The sequence below is a fragment of the Dendrobates tinctorius genome, unplaced genomic scaffold (assembly GCF_039654945.1).
Source record: "Dendrobates tinctorius isolate UK_male_01 unplaced genomic scaffold, ASM3965494v1 ptg000043l, whole genome shotgun sequence".
Taxonomy (NCBI): Eukaryota; Metazoa; Chordata; class Amphibia; order Anura; family Dendrobatidae; genus Dendrobates; species Dendrobates tinctorius.
The window spans coordinates 236,621-258,851 of NW_027361711.1; the positions used below are offsets into that span (position 1 = coordinate 236,621).

A 22,231-nucleotide genomic window follows, 5' to 3' on the forward strand; every position below is an offset into this window, starting at 1 on the left:
GTTCTGAAAGATATGTGTGATCACACCAAAAATTGCTCCCCTCCTGACCATGCATGATCTCTGTGCATATACTGTATGATGTTTCTTCTCCCTTTCTCTGGTGTCTTGCATTGTGCCTCATATATCAAAATAGAGCTACAAAGAAGCACAAATCGAGAGTGTGTGCGGTTAAGACTCTTTCTATGCTCTTTCCCTGCTTCTTTATTGATCTTATGAGGCACCTCATGGCTCCCTCTCTGCTTACCCTGGTAAATCTCCAACGCTCACTCATAGATTGTATGTGACATGTCAAAGAGCATGTAGGACGCACAGGGTAAGCAGGGAGGGAGCCATGAGGTGCCACACAAGGTCTGGATGAGAGTGTAAAATTAGTCATAACAATACACATACTTGTTCTGTGCTTCTTACAGCTTTTATGTGACATATGAGTCACAAAAACATAGAGAGAGGAATGAGGGATATCAAATATACAAATATAGAAGCCAGACCCCAGGCCAACCTCCTAAGGTAAAAGGAGTAAGCCATGCCCCCATTATGTGTGACTAAGTGTCCCAAAAGTGAGAGAGAGCACTTGGGAGCAGCATCCATGCTGTCAGTAGTAGTAAAAGCTCATGAATTGCAGTTTTTGACAAAATGGGGATTTTTCTCCTTAGAATACCCCTTTAAGATTGCTAATTTGGGATATGTTTTATATCTGCTTGTAAGCTATCAGTCTGTCAACTTCTATGTTGCCTTTATTTTTGGAGATTCTCTTAAAATCAATAAACTACAATGTAACAAACATACGGCAGTAATTGTTTACAAAACATAGCAATAAAACAATGATTCCATAATGGCTGCCAGAGAGTGGGAGGGACAGATGAGTGGCAATATATCGATCATTGTAATATTAAAGTGATGCATTTTCTTTTATGTAGATTAGTGGAAGAGATCAAACAGAAATGTTCTGGCTTAGAGATACAGAATGAAGATGTCTACATGGCCACCACATTCCAAGACTTTATACAGATGGTAGTAAGGAAATTCCGGGGAGAAGATAAAGAAGAAATTGTTATAGATTATGTAAGTAATTCAACTGTAGAATGGAAATGTAAAAAGGGCCATATGAGTGTTTACAGGACATATGAATGGTTTCTATATTAGATGTAACCAGGCGTCCCTAACATCTTAATCGTGAGTCCAAATAACCTACATTGAGGTTAGGCACTTCTAAAAACAGCTGAACTACAAAGTCCGGTGGTATGCACAATATTTTTATTGATTCACAAAGTTAAACCATTAAAAAAGACAGGGGATATGACCTACAAAAGAGGAAGGGAAGGCTGCTGCAAAACCAATTTAAAACCTGCTGATAATGGAGGGGAGGTAAAAAAAAAGGGGTAAGGTGAGAGGATCCTAGCAGTTAGGCTGTGTGTTTATACAAGGTGAATGTGTGAACCAAGTATTGCAATGCAGTCCACTATAGGGATTTGAAGTGTTCCCCTTACACCTGACGGGTGTTGTTTCGCTTGATCGCTTTTTCACACAATGCAGTCGTAATAATTTAATATATAAAAACCCAAATGACGGGCTAGCTTAGGTATCCATGGTTACGATCACTCATATAGTGACAGTTAGTTGTTAGTGGTCGTACCCATGGATACCTCAATGCCCTGTACATGGGGTAAGCCACATAGTGAATCAGAAGAACTATACCACATTTCTAATTGGAGGTATATACTAATATTATTACACCTACTACATATTGGGATAGGATCTTGGCGATAAGAATACCTTTAAATTAAATAAAATCATTTTGCTCTACTACACAAGTAAATCTATCTCTTTAACACCTAGGTGTATATTAATGTAGCGGTAATGTAAAAATATCATGTATGACTTTTCCGGAACATTCCAGAATCTTCCATTCTCTACACTCTCTGGAATGATTCACAGCAGCACAAAGCCAAGCGACCCCCCTCTTCCCCCCTTGTCACACATTGCAGCCTTCTGTTCTCTCCTCACTGCAGCTTCACACATGCTCACTGTAACACTACAGCAGCTCTTTCCTGTCCCCCCCACTGCCAGGAATGTTAATTAAGCCAGGAGAGAATTTTTCCTTTGTTTGAGCCCATGTGCGTGGATATAAGTGTGGGAAATATTAACAAGGCTGTATCTCGGACCCAATCAGTGACATAAATATAAAAAGTACATTTCTGCAACGGGCGCTGACTCGGCTTCCTAGCCCATGTTTTTTACGGACCCAGCACCAACAGAACCAGAGAAATGGATTTCTCCTGAACGGTGTGGAATAGCTAGTTCGAGTTTGGTTTTGGATGAATGCCAGCGACAGGCTGGAAAAGATGATACTATGTGCGTTTCTATACGAGGTACCCTCTGTGAGTTATGGTTATAAGTTTTTCAGCCAGATTGTAACTGTAAGAGCAGAGGGGAGGACCGTCACAAGCCAGCCCCTATTATTGTCTCATTTCGTAAAACCTTTTTATCTTCTGTAAACACTGCCCATCTTTTGGGAATAAACTATACGAATTCACGTGCCTATAAGCTAATTACACTACTGAATTGGGTTTGCTTCGAACCCCTCTATTAATTTTAAATATTAATCAGAGAAATCTGAAGCTGGTGGCAGCAAAGTGTGTTCTGGCTAGGTGGGTAGCGCTGGCAGTGACTGAGGGGGTTTTATAAGCTGATTGGGTGGCTGCGGCCAAAGTATTTATAACTCCCTCACTGCAAGCGGGCCTAACAGCCATTGCACAACAAGCGGCCCGTCCGGCGACTAATTATCCTAAGTGTAGTTCCCTGACAGACCTGAGGATAAGGGGGGAGCCGGAGATCTGCAAGTTCCAAAGTGGGATATCCATAAATCCTGACAGCTTGTAATATATTGTGGCAGTGGTGGGATAACTAAAATAACCCCCCTGCGGTAAAGTGTTAGGGCATGACTAGCTTGCTGTTTTATCACATGGTGCCAGTGGTGGGATAACTTAGATAAGCCCCCCTGTGATAGCCGTGGGCGGTCAAAGGTCACACCTCCCTGATCATGACAATTAATAAATTGCCTTGTCTTGTCTGTTTGTTCCTGTTTATCTACAGTCTACATTAAATGTGAACAATATGACTGTGAAAATGCCATACCAGTGTTTTATTAATGGGCAGTTTGCGGATTCTGACAGTGGGAAAACATATGACACTATTAATCCGACAGATGGATCAGTAAGTATGCTTGTGTTCTTATTTATAGAATTCATATATTATTAAAAAAAAATAAAGCTAAATCCACACTGTGTGCAGATGTGGGTACACTTGATTTATGAATCTATGTACATTTCTCTTTGATTCTAGGTGTTATGTAAAGTCTCTTATTGCTCTGTGGCAGATGTAGACAAGGCTGTAGCAGCAGCAAAAGAAGCCTTTGAGAATGGGGAATGGGGGAAGATGAATGCTCGAGATAGGGGGAGATTACTGTACAGGTGAGTGTTTGCGGCACAACCTTTGGTTCTGTATATCGCTATTTATTAGTACATGGATGGACAAATCATAGTCTAGGAGCAGCTCCAAAATGCACAGTGTGTAACAACCCTGCTGGCATCACTGCATGACCTCCCATCCCCCACCTGCCTTACACACCAATTTACCCACTACTCCAGGCCATGCTGTGGGTTCTGTCTTCTGCCTGCTCCATGCTGTGTGCCTCTTGCTTCCTGCCTGCTCTCTGCATGCTTCCTGGCTGTGAGCATAGGGGGGGCGGCGCCGGCACTCTCTGGTTCTTATGGAATCAGTGTGTGCCTGCCTAATGTGCTCCCGGCCAATCACCAAGAGGCCTCTAGTATTTAGGGCAGCTGCACCCGGTGGAAGCTGCCTGTGCAATGTCTTAACTCAGTTAGTGTCTTGCTGCTGAGTTGCCAGGTCCTGTCCTGTGTTTCGCCTTCTCTGGAGGCTTGATTCCAAGTCCTGTGTATGTGCCTGTCTTGCCGCCCTCCAGGAGGCAGAATATCCTGGCCTCTGTGTCCTTGTTCCTTGCTTTGTCTCGCACCTGTCTGCTCTGCCCTCCAGGAGGCAGTTTATCCGGATCTGTGTCTTTGTTCCAGTACCTTGTCTCGCACCATTTCCTTGTCTGAACTCTGTCCTACCTCTGTCTGTCAGTCTCCTTGTCTGAGGCTCCTTTCCCTGCTGTGTCTATCCTTGTGTCCTCTTCGTCTGCCTGTGCTCCGCACTCTTGCGGCTCTGCTTGCTCCGTACTCTTGCGGCTCTGCCTGTGCTCCATATTCTTGCTGCTCTGCCTGTGCTCCACACTCTTGTGGCTCTGCCTGTGCTCCGCACTCTTGCGGCTCTGCCTGTGCTCCGCACTCTTGCGGCTCTGCCTGTGCTCCACACTCTTGCGGCTCTGTCTGTGCTCCGCACTCCTGCGGTTCTGCTTTGTTCTGCTTCTGCTACTGCAGAATCTCTTGCTGCTAACGGTAGCTCCTCTCCGCAGCCTTGCGGTTCTTCTCCAGTGTGAACAGGTCAAAACCTGTTCCTTCATACCCATCTATATTTCCATCCTTCCCGTACCAGTTCCTGCACCTCCTGTGTGAACAAGTCTCTACCTATTCCATACACCACTCCTTCCTGCCTGTGTCCCTGTGCCTTTCGAGTTAGTCCCTGCCCGTGTCTCAGCCGTGCCCGCCTGCCAGTGTCTCAGCCGTGCCCGCCTGCCTGTGTCTCAGCCGTGCTCATCTGCCTGTCATGCCTACCACCCATACCTGTCCTAGTGTTCCGTCTCCCCAAGTGGAATCAGCAGCCACAGACAGACACCACCCTGGAGTGACACCTTGCAGCTACTTGCCGCTCAAGCCTGACCTCACCATCGGAGGCTTCAGTGAAGACTAAGGTAGCTGTCCTAGTCACGCCCCTTCCAGGGTGGTCTGGTTTGATGCACAGTGGGGCCACAACCCCCTGGCTCATGCCCACCAGTCAGGATGTGAGTGTAACACAGTGTAAAGATTGGTCTGTAGCTCAACTAGAGATGCGAGCCAGGCCTTATATATTGCTTGAGGTTTTTGTCCTCTAAAGGAGTTAGTATCCACTGTCTCTACACGTCAAAATTTTGTCCCGCACTCTCCTGTCTTTTCCAGAAGCCACAGCAGTCTTCCCTACCCATTTAATTTGCAGACACATTAGTCTCCACATTTTTTTGGTAATCAGATAGAGAAAATTGTATAAATAAAAATCTTTTTTTTTTTGTCTCATGATCTGCCCACACTGGTCTCAGTCCAGATGTGCAGAAGATGTGCTTATGTTAGAAACGCCTACGTTCCAGATGCATATGTCATTTTCTGACTACGGTTCTTAGTAACTGCACATTTTATTGGAATATTAGACTTGCAGATCTTATGGAAGAGCATCAAGAAGAATTAGCCACCATTGAAGCTTTAGATTCGGGAGCAGTGTACACACTGGCTCTGAAGACCCATGTCGGGATGTCTGTGCAGACCTTCAGGTACTTTGCTGGATGGTGCGACAAAATTCAGGTAAGAGTTTGCTTATTTTTTTTAAATCAGACAATTTTTATTGAGAAACCACATCATTAGATTTTCTATTTTCCAAACCATATACATCAAAAAGGAACATAGAAATACTTAAAGGAGTTGTCCACAACTAGGGCAGCGATTTCTCACTCTGAAAGTTTGCCCCCCCCATTAAATTAAAATTGCCTATACTCCCCTTCGGTTTTGGTGCCATTCCAGCAGTGTTGGCACTCGCGTTCCTGATGCTCACGAGAGATTGTTTTGTCTCGTCAGCCCTGTGCCCAATTAGCGCTGCCATCATTGCTTCTGCCTTCAGACATATACATAAGAGAAACATACCTTTCATGTCTACTTTTTCCTCATAGATTGTAAGCTTGCGAGCAGGGCCCTCATTCCTCTTGGTATCTGTTATGATCTATGTGATTATTGTTATGCTGTTATGCTATTGTCTGTACAAGTCCCCTCTGAAATGTAAAATGCTGCGGAATATGTCGGCGCTATAGAAATAAAATGTATTATTATTATTATAAGAGGAAGTGGGAGATGGGGCTCAAGGAGGAGATTGGGCGCAGAGCTCATATGACAAATCAGCCGCATGTGAGACCAGGAACGCGAGTGCTGACACTGCTGGAATGGCGCCAGAACCAGAGGTGAGTATAGGTGTTTTTATTTTAATAGGGGCAAACATTCAAAGTGAGAAAGGGTTGTCCTCGTAGTAGATAAGCTTTTTAATCCGCTATCCATGTAACACAATATGAAAGTTGCATATCTCTTATGTGGGCACTGTAAAGGCCCCTTTACATTTTGCGATGCACCAGTGATCCCGACAATGATACGACCGGGTCAGGATCGCTGGTGCATCGCTAAATGGTCACTAGTAAGCTGTCACACAGGCAGATCTCACAGCGATGTAGCGACGCAGCAGCGGTCATTACTTACCTTTCAGATGCGGCGATCCTGACGTCCTCCCGCCCGCATCCACGCGTCGCTCGTCGGCGCCAGCAGGAAGCCCAGCAGGAAGCGCCCGACGAGAAATGAAGCTGCACGATCTTGCGCGATCAGCGGCAGACAGCGGGGGAGCCGGTCGGAGGTAAGTATCACACATAGCGATATCGCTGCTGCGTCACAAAATCGGTGACGCTTTAGCGATATCGCTAGCAATATCGCTATGTGTAAAGGCCCCTTTAGTCAAGCCTATCGTCAAGAGTTTGCTTATTACTTACTTTTGTAGGTTTAATAGTTGATTTATTGTACAACGTGAAGATCCATTATCTATATATGTGTTAAATTATTCTTTTTCACAAAAGGCATTCAGGTCATTCTTTATCTCGTCCAATGAATCAGCCATCTTAATATTGTGTAAAAGAGAGTTTGTAAGTCGTTCTGCTCTAAGAGTAAAGAATCCCCTTCTGTGATGATTTTGAAACAAAATGAATGCCTTTTCTTAGGCTATGTTCACACGTTGCATTTTTGGTGCTTTTTTATGCATATTAAAAGCTGATTTTTGCAGTACCAGCAAAAGCTATGAGATTTAAAAAAAAACTCATGCACACAATTGTTTTTTTCTTCTGATTGAATTGGAAAAATGTTACTTTTTTAAAAAAATGCAGCATGTTGCTTCTTTCAGCGTTTTTGCTGCATATTTTCACCCATAGAAAGCAAAGAGAAAGTGCAAAATGGCTGCTAATCAATTTTTGCAGTGTTTTTGATGAAAAATACACAGGTACAGCAGGATGAGAAACCCAGTTATTTTTGTGATTTTCCCAAGTTTAAACCATACCAGAGGTATAGTTAGGGGTTTAGCTCAGGGGTGGGGAAAGAAACATCTGAGTGGGCCCCCTAGTCAGGTTACCCTGGTTACAAAATATACTAGAGCACCCTAATTGTAGGTATAGGGGTACCTCAGCCAATGACCATGGTATTACTGAAAATAAACTTCTATAAAAAAAACAGCACCATATGGTGCCGATATAGTGGTAGATACTAGTGCTGCAAAACATATAAGAGATCACAGTACAGTTATAGATAGTGATCTACAGCTGACGTTCTTTCTGGTGGAGTCATTCACTTTTCCCATCTTTTCCATCTGGCAAAGACCTCCATGACGACTTCTTCCAGCCAGAACTCGGCCCCATTAATTCCCAACCTGCACAATCTCACAATCCTGCTGATATCCCAATGCTGAGCCGCTGTTGCTGTAGGTGTCCCTATTACTGCACCTGCTGTTTAACACAAAAACACAACGGTACTCCTCTTACTGTCCCACATAGTAAAGCCACTATTTTGCCCCTTGCAAAGTAATATTGCCTTCTTTGTGCCCTCTAGATGGTAAAATTACACCTAGAAAATATTAATGTCCTGTTCATGTGCCCTAGAAAACAGTGTCCACATTTTGCCGCTAGAGAGTGATAATGTCTCATGTGCATCTTTGACGGCCACTGTACTCTGCGTTCCTCTATAACAATAATGCTTCTTAAGTGCCCATTTAACATTAATAAAGTCCCCTGAGTTCTGAATGTACAGCTCCCCTATACAGTATGAGGGACCCACAATTCCACTATGCACAATATGTTGCTCCCACAGCTTCCCTATACAGTATGAGGAACCCACAGCTCCACTGCACACAGTATATTGCCCCCACAGCTTTCCTATACAGTATAAGGGACCCACAGCTCCACTATACACAGTATATTGCTTCCACAGCTCCACTATGCACAGTATATTGCTTCCACAGCTTCCCTATACAGTATAAGGAACCCACAGCTCCACTATACACAGTATATTACTCCCCTATACAGTATAAGGGACCCACAGCTCCACTATACAAATTATATTGCTCCCACAACTCCACTATGTACAGTATATTGCTCCCACAGCTTCCATATACAGTATGAGGGACCCACAGCTCCCCTATACACAGTATATTGCTCCCCTATACAGTATGAGGGACCCACAGCTCCACTATACACTGTACCCTCTGTCATCTGTTAGCTATGCTTCTGGTGCTCCTGTAAACAGTAATGCTCCTCAAGTGTTCGCTTAACATTTAATAATTAGTATACAGTGCTCCAGAGTAGGTTTCCAATCTATTATCTCTATATATAAAAATCAATGTGTGTGTGTTTGTATATCATCAACCAATCACGAAGCATCTTTTATTTCACCAGAGCTGTTCAAAAGAAGCTAAGCAGTGATTGAAGGCTATGACCAACAGTTTTCCTTGCAACCAATCACTAAGCATCTCTCATTTCACCAGAGCTGGTTAACAGTAGCTGAGCTGTGATTGGTTGCTATGCGCAAGTTTTCCCACTTGACAACACCTCAGCAGACACTGACATGGTGGGAAAAATCTAGCATCCCCAGGAACATAAGCTCCAGCCATCGTCTGTCCCCCAGAAAGGAGCAGTGAGTACTTGACAGAAATTAATCCCCCCATGTGGTATCATTAAGTGACACACATGAATGTAGGAAAGTGCACATATTAAATGTCATGTGGATTTAATATTTTCTCACAGACACTTTTATGCATTATTGATGTGTTACTGTGCTCTGATGCTGTGAGTTTTTTAAAGTGCTACTTTCCCCATAATTCACCTGAATATACCCATACAACATGTAATGCTTTTCCCATAACAACCCATTAAATATGATATTATACTGCATACAGGTGCTGTACATTCATGAGCAACTCAGCTGGACAAATTACAAGTTGACCTGGGATCTTAGTGAACCATGTTTCTTTGAAATTTCACTATTCTACTTTTACTGGCTTTGACGGGATGATGTGGGATATTAGGGATAGTAGTCCGGTAGCTCTGGCTGACGGGATAATGTGGGATATTATAGTGAATGTGGCTATGCGGAGTGGGCGGGGCGCTACACTCAGCTTTATATATATAACGATGTGGGATATTAGGGGTAGTAGTCCCGTGGCTCTGGCTGACGGGATGATGTGGGATATTGTCAGGATTCTGTCAGTGCCGGCGTGCAGCCTCCGTTGAGCAAGTGCTCACCCGCACTGTAGGGGGGCCCGGGGTCAGGTACAGCCGGAAAGTACAGATACACAGGACCTGTGGACGCTGAAGTTTAGCAAGCAGTCACAGGACCTTCGGTCATGTGACTGCAAGGGGGCGGGGCTTAGCGTCCTGCTTTCAGAGATGGCAGGACACTATACAGAAATACTCAGAGTCAGGCAAAACGGAGGTCATACACAGAGATATCAGTAAAGTACCAGGGATGAGACGGGACGGATAGTCAGGGCCAAGCAGAAGTCAAAACCAAACAGACATAGAAGGTACCAAGCAGAATCCAAAGCAATATCCAGAGAACAGACCGAGTCGTACACAGAGAATCATGCAACCAGAACGCAGCACTAACACACTCAGGGGTCACCACACAATGCCAAGGGCGAAAGTATAACTGACGGGGATGGGAGCGTCCTGAGGCTATAAGAAGCCTCTCCCAGAACCAGGGAGAGGCCACAATCACAGCCCCAGGTGTGCAGGTAAGCCTGCACTGGGATCAAACCTTTAACCCCAGAAATGCCAGTCATCAGCACTGGTTCCAGACATTAACCCCACCTGTGCAAGTCAAACCCGCACTGAGATCATGATAGATATTAGGGGTAGTAGTCCAGCGGCTGTGACGGGATGATGTGGGATATTAGGGGTAGTTGTCCGGTGGCTATGGCTGATGGGATGATGTGGGATATTAGGGGTAGTAGTCTGGCGGCTGTGACGGGATGATGTGGGATATTAGGGGTAGTAGTCCGGTGGCTATGGCTGACGGGATGATGTGGGATATTAGTAGTCCGGTGACTTTGGCTGACGAGACGGTATGGGATATTAGGGGTAGTAGTCCAGTAGCGCTGGCTGACACGATGATGTGGGATATAATAGTGAATGGCTATGCGGCACATGGGATCAGGCTCATGACAGCAGGCCACTACATGCTGTCATGATTTGGCAGTCGGCAGTCACATAGATTGACTTCAGACTTTTATCCCAAGCCTGGACAACCCCTTTAAAGGGAGCCTGACAGGTGATAAATGCTGCCCCAACCATGTCCAGCATGTATCAGACCCCGGCTGTACGATCTCAGCCAGGTATGTTTGTCTCTGTAAAGCTGCGGCATTTCAGAGAGAAACATACTTTTAATAGGTGAGACATATACTGCTTAGTAATGCTGAAACAATAGAAGCTGAAACAATGTATGGGTGTTGTAAGTAAAAGTTGTACCCAATACATAGAATATTATTAACATATTATATAGGTTTCTAATCTATCGGTGTAAATAACCATATATAGTCATGTATGATAGGGACAAATCCATACAGTGCAGCTAGCAGTTAATGTCCAGGTGTTATTAACCTGATATAGTAAAGAGAAAGCCAGCTCACCTAGTACTTGAAGTCCAGCTTGCACGGAACCAGGTGGATCCACACCAGATAATGTACTAAATGGAAAAACTAAAGGCATGTTGTTCCAGCGTCTGGTAAAATAGTTATTTCTTAATTTTTGTAAGTTTTTAATGGACCTAAAATAAACATGGTTGCATAGACAAGGCAGGGGATCAAGACACGTTTTGAACGCTCACTTGCGTTCTTTATCACAGCTTATTGACTACGGCTTCTGGTAGTGGTCAAAGGAGTCAAATAAAGCAACAATAATTTTGCTGCTCATTAAGGCCATGCAGTACAAGGGTATGCAATCTGTGTATCCTCTGACACTCTTTTTGTAACAGTAGCCTGTTCCAGTCCCGACTACATGTATGCTTACGGACAACTTCCACCACACAGAATGATAGACACCTGGGGTTGTTATGGTGATGTTCCCTAACGAGGTAGTATGTCTGTTGTGTCTAACATCCCCCAGGTGTTCACCTATATGTCTCCTAAGTTCCCTCTTAGTCTTCCTGACGTAGTTACATGGGAATTGGCAGGTGGCCATATAAATAACCCCCTTGCTTTTGCAGTTCGCAAAATCCCTGATAAAATATGATCTACCGTCAGATGTATCAGAAAAGGTTTTACTTGGTCTCACCCATGTGCAAAATTTGCAGTCTCCACATCTGTATGTCGCACAGAATTTAAAATCTAGCCAAGTACCAGACTGGGTCGGTTTCTAATACAGACTGTGGACTAGATGATCGCGGATCAACCGACCCCTTCTGTAAGTAATTTTCGGGTTAAATGGTATGTACTCCCTGAGTTCTGAGTCTGTTTTCAAAACTCCCCAATGTCTCCTATGATGCTGTATACCTCATTAGCTCAATTGTCAAAGGTGCCAATGATTTTAGGTGTGTGTCACCTCTTTGTCCATTCTTGGGTGGAGCAGTTCCTATCTGTTTTGGCTGGCAGCGTTTTGCCAAGCTTCATCCAGAACAACATCAGGGTAGCCCCTCTTACTGAATCTATTTCTAAGATCGCAGGCTTGTGCAAAAAAGTCCCTAGTGTTAGAGCAGTTCCTCTTAAGTCGCAGGAACTGACCTTTAGGGATTCCATTTTTGAGATGACCTGAGTGATGACTGTCCCAACTGAAGAGACTGTTTTTGGTATGTTTTGGTGGTAAGGTACCCATTACTTCTTATTGTGAGGTCTAGGCAGGAGATCTCCTCCCTATGTATCTCAGATGTGAACTTCATCCCAATTTCATTGTCATTAAGACATGCTATAAATAATTAAAATTCATCAATAGAACCAGTCCATAGTAGAAACATATTGTCTATATATCTACTCCAAAGAGGTATGTTAGAGTACCACCACGCTTCCTCTAACAAAGAAATCTAGGGTGGGCACTAGGAACCAGGGGAGGTCCAGCATGCGTGAACTAGAGCAGCATGGAGTGAAGCTGACTACATGTAGCACTGACAGCTGAGCATGTCAGAAACTTATCAGGTCAGCTCCTCTGCACAGTACACTGCACTGAGACTTTGCTACGGTGCTATTTTCCTACCAGTGTGCAGCCTCTGTCAGATAGGGAGCAGGCATTTTGCTGCCTCATGACAGAAGCGGCCGGGGCTTGTGGTGGGCCCCTTAATGTGACCTCACCCGGGGAGACAGCCTCCTTTGTCCCCGGTATCTACGCTACTGGCCCTACCAATGTGTAAAAGTATACTATAAAGAAATGTAAGCGTGTAATAGGTTCTTATCCAACATAAGTGATTAGTAAAGAAGTAACAGAAATGCTCACCTAATAGGGTTGTGAGTGACACAGCACCTAAAAAGCTCGGAATACAGATGCTGTAGCTTCCTGTGGATATGTCAGAATTAGACGCTGAGATTGGAAGTTATTCTGCGCTCTCCGGATTATTTTAAATAATTTATACCATGTATCTGTGTTTATCTCGTTTTATGTATGATTTTCCTGAGGAAGTCGTTGATGAACTCTGAAACGTGTAGACAATAAACCCACATTTTTACTCTACTTCTGCTTTGTCAAGACTACAGAGAGCACAGAATAACTTCCTTTCCAGGCATTTAATTCTAAAAGTAAACTATGACCTACCAACTCAATAACCTACCAAAGCGAGAAAGCAAACGATGCCCTACTAATGTGTGAAAGTGAACAATGCCTTACCAACTGAATCCCTACCCCTGTGTTAAGTAAAGAATGCCCTACCAATTCAACTTCTCCCTGCTGTTTTTACATAAAAAATGTTTTATGGTTTCACATATGTCTTGCAATGGTGGCCTAACACCTTGTATTGTTCATTGTTGCAAGGTGGAAGCAAAGCTGAACTTTGGTATACTAAAAAACGCAGAAAAAGAAAATTACAGCAAAACCTACGTTTGCCTGTACTTTTTTTTTTTTACTGCCAAGAGATCAGATTTTGGGTGCAGGAAAAAAAAGCTGCAAAAAAGCAACGTGTGAACACACCTTTCTGGTTACTGACCTAGGCAAAAATAAATCCTATACTCCACAGACAGCTGTCATTTGAACAACAGCTAACATTCCAGACCTCCAAAATACATTTGGTATACATCGCTTGGGGAAGTATTCTTGTGCTCTTTCAGGGGAGAGCAGAGTGAGCCGGCAGACATCTCTGGTGGTGACCTGTATACCTGAATGATAAATGTATTATGTGTTTGATATCAAACTGCCCAATCTCCCTCCCCAACATCATCTGTCAAGGGAGATTTGTGAAGCCTTTATAAATAGTAGATCAAATTTGTCTGGACCCAATAATTTGGCATGACCGTCCAACCATCTAATGTGGTGGGCTTTTAAACAGATCTAACCATTTACAGTAAATGGTAGTTACATTGCCCTTAAGCCATCTTTGTTTCAAACCGAATACTCCAAAGTTTGATGTGCATTCACAGTGGCTGCCTAGCAATGGTTGCTAAAGTTACATTTAGGCTATGTGCACACGTAGCGGAACTCTTGCGGAAGTTACCGCTAGAATTCCGGAATTCCATTCCGCGGGAAAATCGCATTTTAAATTCCCGCGATTTTCCCGGGGAAAAACTAGCGATTTGCAAGCGTAATTAGCTTGCAGAATGCTAGCGTTCTCCAAGAGATCTGTAGCATCGCTTGGAGAACTGATTGACAGGTTGGTCACACTCGTCAAGCGTAGTGTTTGACGAGTGTGACCAACTTTTTACTATTGAGGCTGCCTATGCGGCATCAGTAGTAAAAAGATCTAATGTTAAAAATAATTAAAAAAATAAAAAATCGGGTTATATTCACCTTCCGGCGTCCCGCGCAGCCTTCCCGGGCCTCAGATGCTTCCGTTCCCAGTAATGCCTTGCGAGACCTTTGATGACGTCGCGGTCTCGCGAGGAATAGGGACCGCTACTTTATCGCAAAACCTCACGTCATCAAAGGTCTCGCAAGGCATTACTGGGAACGGAAGCATCGCTTAGGCCTGGGAAGGCTGCGTGGGACGCCGGAAGGTGAATATAACACCATTTTTTATTTTTTATTCTATTTTTTACAGGGATATAGTACCCACAGCCTGGAGGACAGTCTCCTCTCCTCCGGACCGTGGGTACCATCCGAAAATTTTCTGCTTACTTTTCGCATGGTGGGCACAGCCACATGCGGGAAGTAAGCGGAACAATGCAATCCTATGGTGCGGGATCCCCGCGATTCCGCAAAATGAGCATGCTGCATATTTTTCCGTGATGCGTTTCCGCCGCGGGAAAATCCGCAGCATTAGCACAGCATTGCAGAATCCCGTAGGATTGCATGGGATGCTGTTTTTCTTTGTGTTTTTGCAGCAAAATTGCGTGTTAAAAAACGCAAAAAAAACCGCGACGTGTGAACACAGCCACAATATTTTTGTGTGTATTAAACGCCATAACATTTATTTTGTAGGGCTCTACTATTCCAATAAATCAAGCTCGTCCAAATCGTAACTTAACATTTACCAAGAAAGAGCCATTAGGGTAAGTACATGAGTTACTATAAAGAATAAGAAAATTAAAAAGTCTTCTGCTCCCAAGATATTTATTGTACATCCAAAAGAGACCAGTCAAAAAGGAGAAAGGGCTGTTGATGGCTGCATCCAGATTGATGGACATGCAGGTTGTCCCCAAGTCAGTGCAGCAGGATTATGATAAGGGCCAAGTAATATTTTGTCTTTGCTTCTCTTCCTAAACCATTGCATCCTCCTGCGTTTGTTGTGTAGCTGAATTTCCTTAATCTATTTTTGTTATGTAAGACATACAGTAGCAGTGAGAAGGTTGGACACACCTGTTCATGCAGTGCTTTTCCTTGTTTTTATTGGAATGTGCACATTATACATTCAGACTGAAAACAGTAAAACCACAAAGGAACACACGTGGAAACAAGTAGTAAAGAAAATGTGTGAAACAAACCAGATTATGTGTAAAACCTTACTTTCATCAAAGTTCTCCCCTTTAACTCTCATTATAGCCTTAAATACTCTTGGCTCTATAGCAGTTTCGTCAGATCATCGCACGGAATGGCTTTCTAACAGTCTTGCATAAGTTCCCAGAGGTGCTGAATATTTGTGTTGTCCAACTCATCTGAAACCATCCCCATCAGGTTGAGCTTGGGTAATTGTGGAGGCCATATCATCTGACACAGTACTCGCCCCCCCTTCTTGGTTACATAGCCGTCACATAGCCTGGATGTGTTTTGAATCATAGTATTGTTCCAATACAAATGATGGTCTCACTAAGAGCAGTCCAGATGGGATGACGTGTTATTGATTGCTGTGGTAGCTTTTCTGGGTAATTATGCCTTGACTTTGGAAGAAATCACTAATAGTGATTGTCAAAGCCAAATGCCAAAGTTCTGGATCCGTACCGGACACCTACTGCCGTTGACAGACTCGCAACATGGACTTCTCACGGAAGTCCATGTTACGGTTCGGGTTTGGCAGCCCGTAAAAAACTGGTTGAAAGACTTCAGTGCAGCCAATCAACAATCTTTCCAGTGTGGGCACTTCAGGCCCAACCACAGCCATGCCAAGTATTAGCATGGCTATGATTGACCGACGCAGCATGTGAAAAACAGAATATAAAATATTAAAAGATGTCTCTTCCCTCCTATTTTTGATAGGAAACACAGGTAAAGCAGTCAGCTGCGAGCTGCAGCCCTCATCTGTCTGCTTTACCTTGGCTGGTTATCAAAAATAGAGGCGACCCAATTCTGTTTTTTAAATGATTGAAATAAATAATTGAAAAAAACCTGTGTGTGATCCCCCCCTATTTTTGATAACCAGCCAATGTAAAGTTGACCGCTGGGGCTGGTATTTTCAGGCTGGGAATGACCCTCCCCAGGCTAAAAATGGCAGCCCGCAGCTGCCGCAGAAAAGGCACATCCATTCTGGAACTTTGCCTGGCTCTTCCATCTTGGCCTAGTGCGTTAGCAAATGGGGCAATAACATTTTCAGAATGAGGCTCAAGAGGCTTAATCGCAGTCAGAGGCAGGCATGAGAATTTCCATGCCTGCCGCTGAACAGGGGAGAACTATAAACATTCTCAGAGCAAGGTGCCATAGAATTAGGTACACTCTTTGATTACCATTGGAACTTCCTGGATTTATTTTTAATTAATAAATGGGTAAACAAGGGAGTGTGGGAGAGTCTTTCTTCAAATAAATCTTTTTTTTCCTGTGTCTTTTTTTAACTATTCACTTGCCAGGTTATTATTTGGGGTGTTTGATAGACGCCGCCCCATTACTAACCTCTGGGCTTGATGTCAGCGAACATTTCATAACTGACATGAACACCAAATTATTACCCCATTTGATAATGCACCAGGGCAACGGGCAGGACCCCGGCAAAGTGCCAGAATTGGTGCATCTAATGAATGCACATTTTCTTGGGTGGCTGCAGGCTGCTATTTTTAGGCTGGGGAGGGCCAAATACCCATGGATCTTCCCAGCCTGAGAATCAGCTAAGGGAAAGCGGACAACTGTGTGCTGGTCTAATTATGCTGGGAGAGTCCAATATCCATGGACCTTCTCAGTCTATTAATATCAGTCCCCCAGTGTCTGCTTTGCCATAGCTGATTATTAAAAACAGGGGAACCCTAAAAAAATGAAGTGGGGTCTCTCCTATTTTTTAATAACCAGCTAAGGCAAAGCAGACAGTTGTTGACTGATATTAATAGGCCGAGAAGGGCCATGGATATTGGCCTTGTCCCAGCCTAATAAGACAAGCCCTCAGCTGCCCCAGAAATGGCACATACATTAGATTCGCCAATTCTGGTACTTAGCCTTGGCTCTTCCCGATTGCCCTGGTGTGGTGGCAATCAGGGTAATGGCATTGTGGGATTGATGTCAGCTGTGTAATGTCTGCTTACATAAAACCCACAGGTTAGTAATGTAGAGGCATCTATCAGACACTCCCATTACTAACCCAGTAATTAAAAAGAGAAGTAAACACATGAAATAAATCTTTATTGGAAAAAACTCTCCAACAATTTCCCTCTTTCCCCCATTTATTAAAAAAAATATATAATAATCCACAATGTCCGCCGTAATACAAATGGAGGTCCCACGATGATCCTAGTCTGCTTCATCCAGTCCATTCAGAGAATGCAGCTTCATAGACTGGAGCAGCAGCCTCTACCAGGTTTCGTGGAATGCAGCGTGAGACCCGGCCACTGTGAACTGAGATGATTTCAGGAAGGTTACCTTCAGTTCACAGCGGCCAGTTCTCACGAGGGCAGCGCGAGTGCTGGGCTGATGAGCGGTCGCCGAAAGTTGCGTTTTTAATCTTTTGCAGATTAGCATTACCTTTGCTTGTTTTCTCATTACGCTCCAAACTGTGCCTCTCTTCCCTCTCCATAGATTATAATAGGAGGTATAACCTGACACCTCACTGTGCTGTCAGGCCGTCTTTCTTTGACCAGAAGTTGAGCCATTTTTCAGAGTAGATGATAAGTCCAGGAGGCAGAGGCATGGGATGATGTGGCTCATAAGTGGGAAAAAAGCATATTTCCATGATAAGATATCTTACGTACTTTGATATTTGCATGTATTATAGATTTATGTAACCTTTGTTGAAAGTACAGTTCCCTTTTAACCTCACTAGTGGCATTGATTGTCAGTTTGAAGAAAATGATCAAATTGTCTATGCTTCATTAGAAACTTATATTTTTCTCAAATTTAACCCAATACCCATAATATATCCAGCAATTGAATTACCTGACTTTATGTGAACTGTTTGTTCTGCCCACAGTGTCTGTGCCATAGTTATCCCATGGAATTATCCATTGATGATGCTTGCCTGGAAAAGTGCAGCATGTCTGGCTGCAGGGAATACTCTAGTTTTGAAACCTGCACAGGTACTTTATCAATATATTATAGGAGTCTGACACCATTACTAGTCTGTATGTGTGTGCTGTTTGATATTGCTGGGATATTATAATAATTCTTACTTATTTCAGGTGACTCCACTAACGGCATTAAAATTTGCAGAACTTGCAGTCAAAGCCGGTATACCCAAGGGTGTCATCAATATCCTGCCTGGATCAGGTAATTTATACTAAATTAGTTGTAATGATTTACAAACATCATGACTCTACTGGGATAGTTAGTGAATCTTAATCTGTAAAATCTTCAATTTGATTTTATATTTTATTTTTTTATTTTACGTGACAACACAATTTCAGTAGACGCTTTGTATATAAACCCACATGCATAAAATACTTTGGCCCCAATTCATCAAAGTGATTTTGCTAGCATTCTGCTATAAATTGATTTGAAAAGTCAAAACATTTTTTGTGCACTGTGGAATTGTGTAAAAATTTAGCAAATGTTGGAGTTTTCACGCCAGTTTCTCTCAGCTCCAGCAAAATGGTTAGAGCTGGAAGAGAATGAGGGTGCTTCAGGGACGTGATGTGCAGCTCATCTCAATCATCACCAGCTGTGGTGTTCTCAACTCCAGAAATCTTATTCCAGTCTCAGACTGGAGTAATAGTTAAGGCACAGTGCACATCACTTGTCAAACGCCTCTGATTCATTAATATGTGTGTGCCTCTTAATGAATCAGGAGCGTCTGATTCCAACACTCCCACTCATCAAGACCAGCGTGAACAACGGGGTCTAATTATCTATTTTGCTTTATAGGGTGTTTTTTTTTACCTATAGAGATACCATTCTCAATGAAAAAATAATAATATAAACAAATAATAATTAATCTGTGAAATATGGTGCTGCACATGATCAGGGGTAGACATGCCAGTGGTACAGCCTAGGCAGCCGCAAAGGTCCCAAGAGGTAATGTGGCCCACTTCTACCTCTAAAGAAGGTGCAGTTGTGCATAATAACGAGCTGTTGGACCACAAATACACTATATATTGTTCTTGCACAGGGACCCTCTTCTGTCTGTGCTCACTACTGTGTAACATCATACAATGGCGTCCCAGTGACAAGTACTTGTGCCACCATACAGCCGCTAACACATAAGTGCGATCCAGCCATAGAGTGAATGCTTTACTTCTACCATATTACTGGAATAAGTGCATGTAAACTGTGAAGCCTTTACCATGGTATTCTCCGTCATTTTTATTGGCTTCTGTAGGTGGTCTAGTGGGACAGAGGTTATCTGAACATCCAGATGTACGTAAGCTGGGTTTTACTGGATCCACCCCAATAGGAAAGCAGATCATGAAAAGGTATGTTTATATTCAGCCTTCTATAGTTTATAGGAAGCTTTCTTTCATATATATGAACTGTATTTTTACCATTATCCCTTTCTGTATTGCTGTACGTTTGTTCTTCTCTGTTTTATAGTTGTGCTCTCAGCAATCTGAAAAAGGTGTCTCTGGAACTTGGTGGTAAATCTCCTCTGATCATCTTCAATGACTGTGATCTTGACAAAGCTGTGAGAATGGTGAGCATATTCACCCATTAATTTAATATTTAAGCAGCTAAAATAAATTAGAGGACCATAGAGTTAAATGTTAAGATATAGCTTTGGGTCAGTTATACAAAGACAGCTTATGCACAGTTGTGCCAATGCATCTTCACATAGCGGTGTGACCCTCACAGTAGTAAATTATTCACAAACAGACGTACATGAAACATTATCTATGCTAGATACAGTAATGGTACCAAATCACACTGTGCGATAAAGTGAGGTTTCTTGGGGGAGGTCATGATCCCTGAAATCCTATAGTCATAGCTGCTGTTCTGTACAAATGCCTGTGCCTGGTACTCCTGCTTAGCCCCAATCCTTTTCCACTGATACTAAGCATTTAACCCCTTCCCGACTCATGACGCCTACGTAGGCGTCATGAAAACTCGTGCCAATACGACTCATGATGCCTACGAAGGCGTCAAGGCATAAATCGCCCTCATGTAGGTCAGGTGAACAGGGTCACTGAAAGGTCACCTGACCCGCAGACACAAGACTCTTTGTGCTTTACCCCGGGGGTTGGCTTCGCCCCCCCCCCTCCCGTGGCTATGATCTCTCTGATTCGCTATTGACAGTGAAACAGCCAATCAGAGTGATAGTAATATTTCATCAATGAAATTTGATGAAACATTACAATCCAGCCATGGCTGATGCTGAAATAGGCATGGCTGGAGACACCAATCCAACTCCCCCCATCGACTGACGGGGGCGATTGGCCCCTGCCACCGACTGACGGCGGCTATCTGCCGCCACCGTCATCATCTGCTCCCCCTCCCCTTCCCTCCGCTCCCCCCACCTTCCGATTCCCCCCCTCCCCCCCTGGTATCTTCTGAGTCCCGTTGTGGCTCCCAGTGTTTCGCCGTTCCGTTTCATGGGCGCCGCCATCTTCCAAAATGGCGGGTGCATGCGAAGTGCGCCCGTCGAATCTGCCAAGCGACAGATTCCATTCATTCATTTTGATCACTGTGATAAATTCTGACAGCGATCAAAATAAAAAAAAAAAATATAGCAATATAGCAACTCATCCCCCCTTATCACCCCCATAGGTAGGGACAAATAATAAAATAACGAAAAAATTTTTTTTATTTTTCTGTTAGGGTTAGAATTAGGGTTAAGGTTAGAATTAGGGTTAGAATTAGGGTTAGGGTTGGAAATAGGGTTAGGGTTGGAAATAGGGTTAGATTAGGGTTAGGGGTGTGTTGGGGTTAGGGATGGGATTAGGGTTAGGCTTGTGGTTAGGGTTAGGGGGTGTGTTGGGGTTAGGGTTATAGTTAGGGTTGAGATTAGGGTTAGGGATGTGTTGGGGTTAGGGTTGTGGTTAAGGTGTGTTGGGGTTAGGGTTGGAGTTAGAATTGAGGGGTTTTCACTGTTTAGGCACATCAGGGGGTCTCCAAACGCGACCACCATTGATTCCAGCCAATTTTGCGTTCAAAAAGTCAAATGGTGCTCCCTCCCTTCCATACGTAACATGACGCCCTCAGACCATTCCATCAAAGTCGGCATTTCAAAACGTCACTACTTCCGTTCCGAGCCCCAACATGTGCCCAAACAGTGGTCCCCCCCACATGTGCAGTACAAGCGTACTCAGGACAAACTGGACAACAACTTTTGGGGTCCAATTTATCCTGTTACCCTTGTGAAAATAAAAAATTGAGAGCTAAAATAATTTTTTTGAGGAAAAAAATGATTTTTTTATTTCACGGCTCTGCGTTATAAACTTATGTGAAGCACTTGGGGGTTCAAAGTGCTCATCACACATCTAGATAAGTTCCTTGGGGGGTCTAGTTTCCAAAATGGGGTCATTTGTGGGGGAGCTCCAAAGTTTAGGCACACAGGTGCTCTCCAAACACGACATGGTGTCTGCTAACGATTGGAGCTAATTCTCCATTCAAAAAGTCAAATGGCGCTCCTTCCCTTCTGAGCCCTGCCATGCGCCCAAACAGTGGTTTCCCCCCCCCACATATGGGGTACCAGCGTACTAAGGACAAACTGGACAACAACTTTTGGGGTCCTATTTCTCCTGCTACCCTTGGGAAAATAAAAAATAGCAGGCTAAAAAATAATTTTTTATTTTCACTCTGCATTTATAAGCTTCTGTGAAGCACTTCGGGGTTCAAAGTGCTCACTACACCTCTAAATAAGCTCCTTGGGGGGTGTAGTATCCAAAATGGGGTCACCTGTGGGGTTTCTCCTGTTTAGGCACATCAGGGGCACATCAGGGGCTCTGCAAACGCAACATGACGCCCGCAGAACATTCCATCAAAGTCTGCATCCCAAAATAGCGCTCCTTCTCTTCCGAGCTCTCCCATGTGCCCAAACAGTGGTTCCCTCCAAATCAGTGTACTCAAGACAAATTGCACAACAACTTTTGTCGTCCAATTTCT

The 22,231-nt window shown here is 43.7% G+C and overlaps 1 protein-coding gene across 2 annotated transcripts in view; it reads left to right on the forward strand.

The window, feature by feature from the left end:
- The window catches only part of ALDH1L2 (aldehyde dehydrogenase 1 family member L2), a 116,014-nt gene that overhangs the window by 64,082 nt on the left and 29,701 nt on the right, over positions 1-22,231 (forward strand). For both annotated transcript variants that reach the window (XM_073575129.1, XM_073575128.1), the window contains exons 10-18: positions 918-1,062; positions 3,094-3,213; positions 3,343-3,470; positions 5,360-5,510; positions 14,828-14,898; positions 18,168-18,273; positions 18,376-18,463; positions 19,512-19,605; positions 19,724-19,823. In XM_073575129.1, coding sequence (XP_073431230.1) covers positions 918-1,062; positions 3,094-3,213; positions 3,343-3,470; positions 5,360-5,510; positions 14,828-14,898; positions 18,168-18,273; positions 18,376-18,463; positions 19,512-19,605; positions 19,724-19,823 — 1,003 coding nt within the window. The remainder of the gene's footprint in view (positions 1-917; positions 1,063-3,093; positions 3,214-3,342; positions 3,471-5,359; positions 5,511-14,827; positions 14,899-18,167; positions 18,274-18,375; positions 18,464-19,511; positions 19,606-19,723; positions 19,824-22,231) is intronic.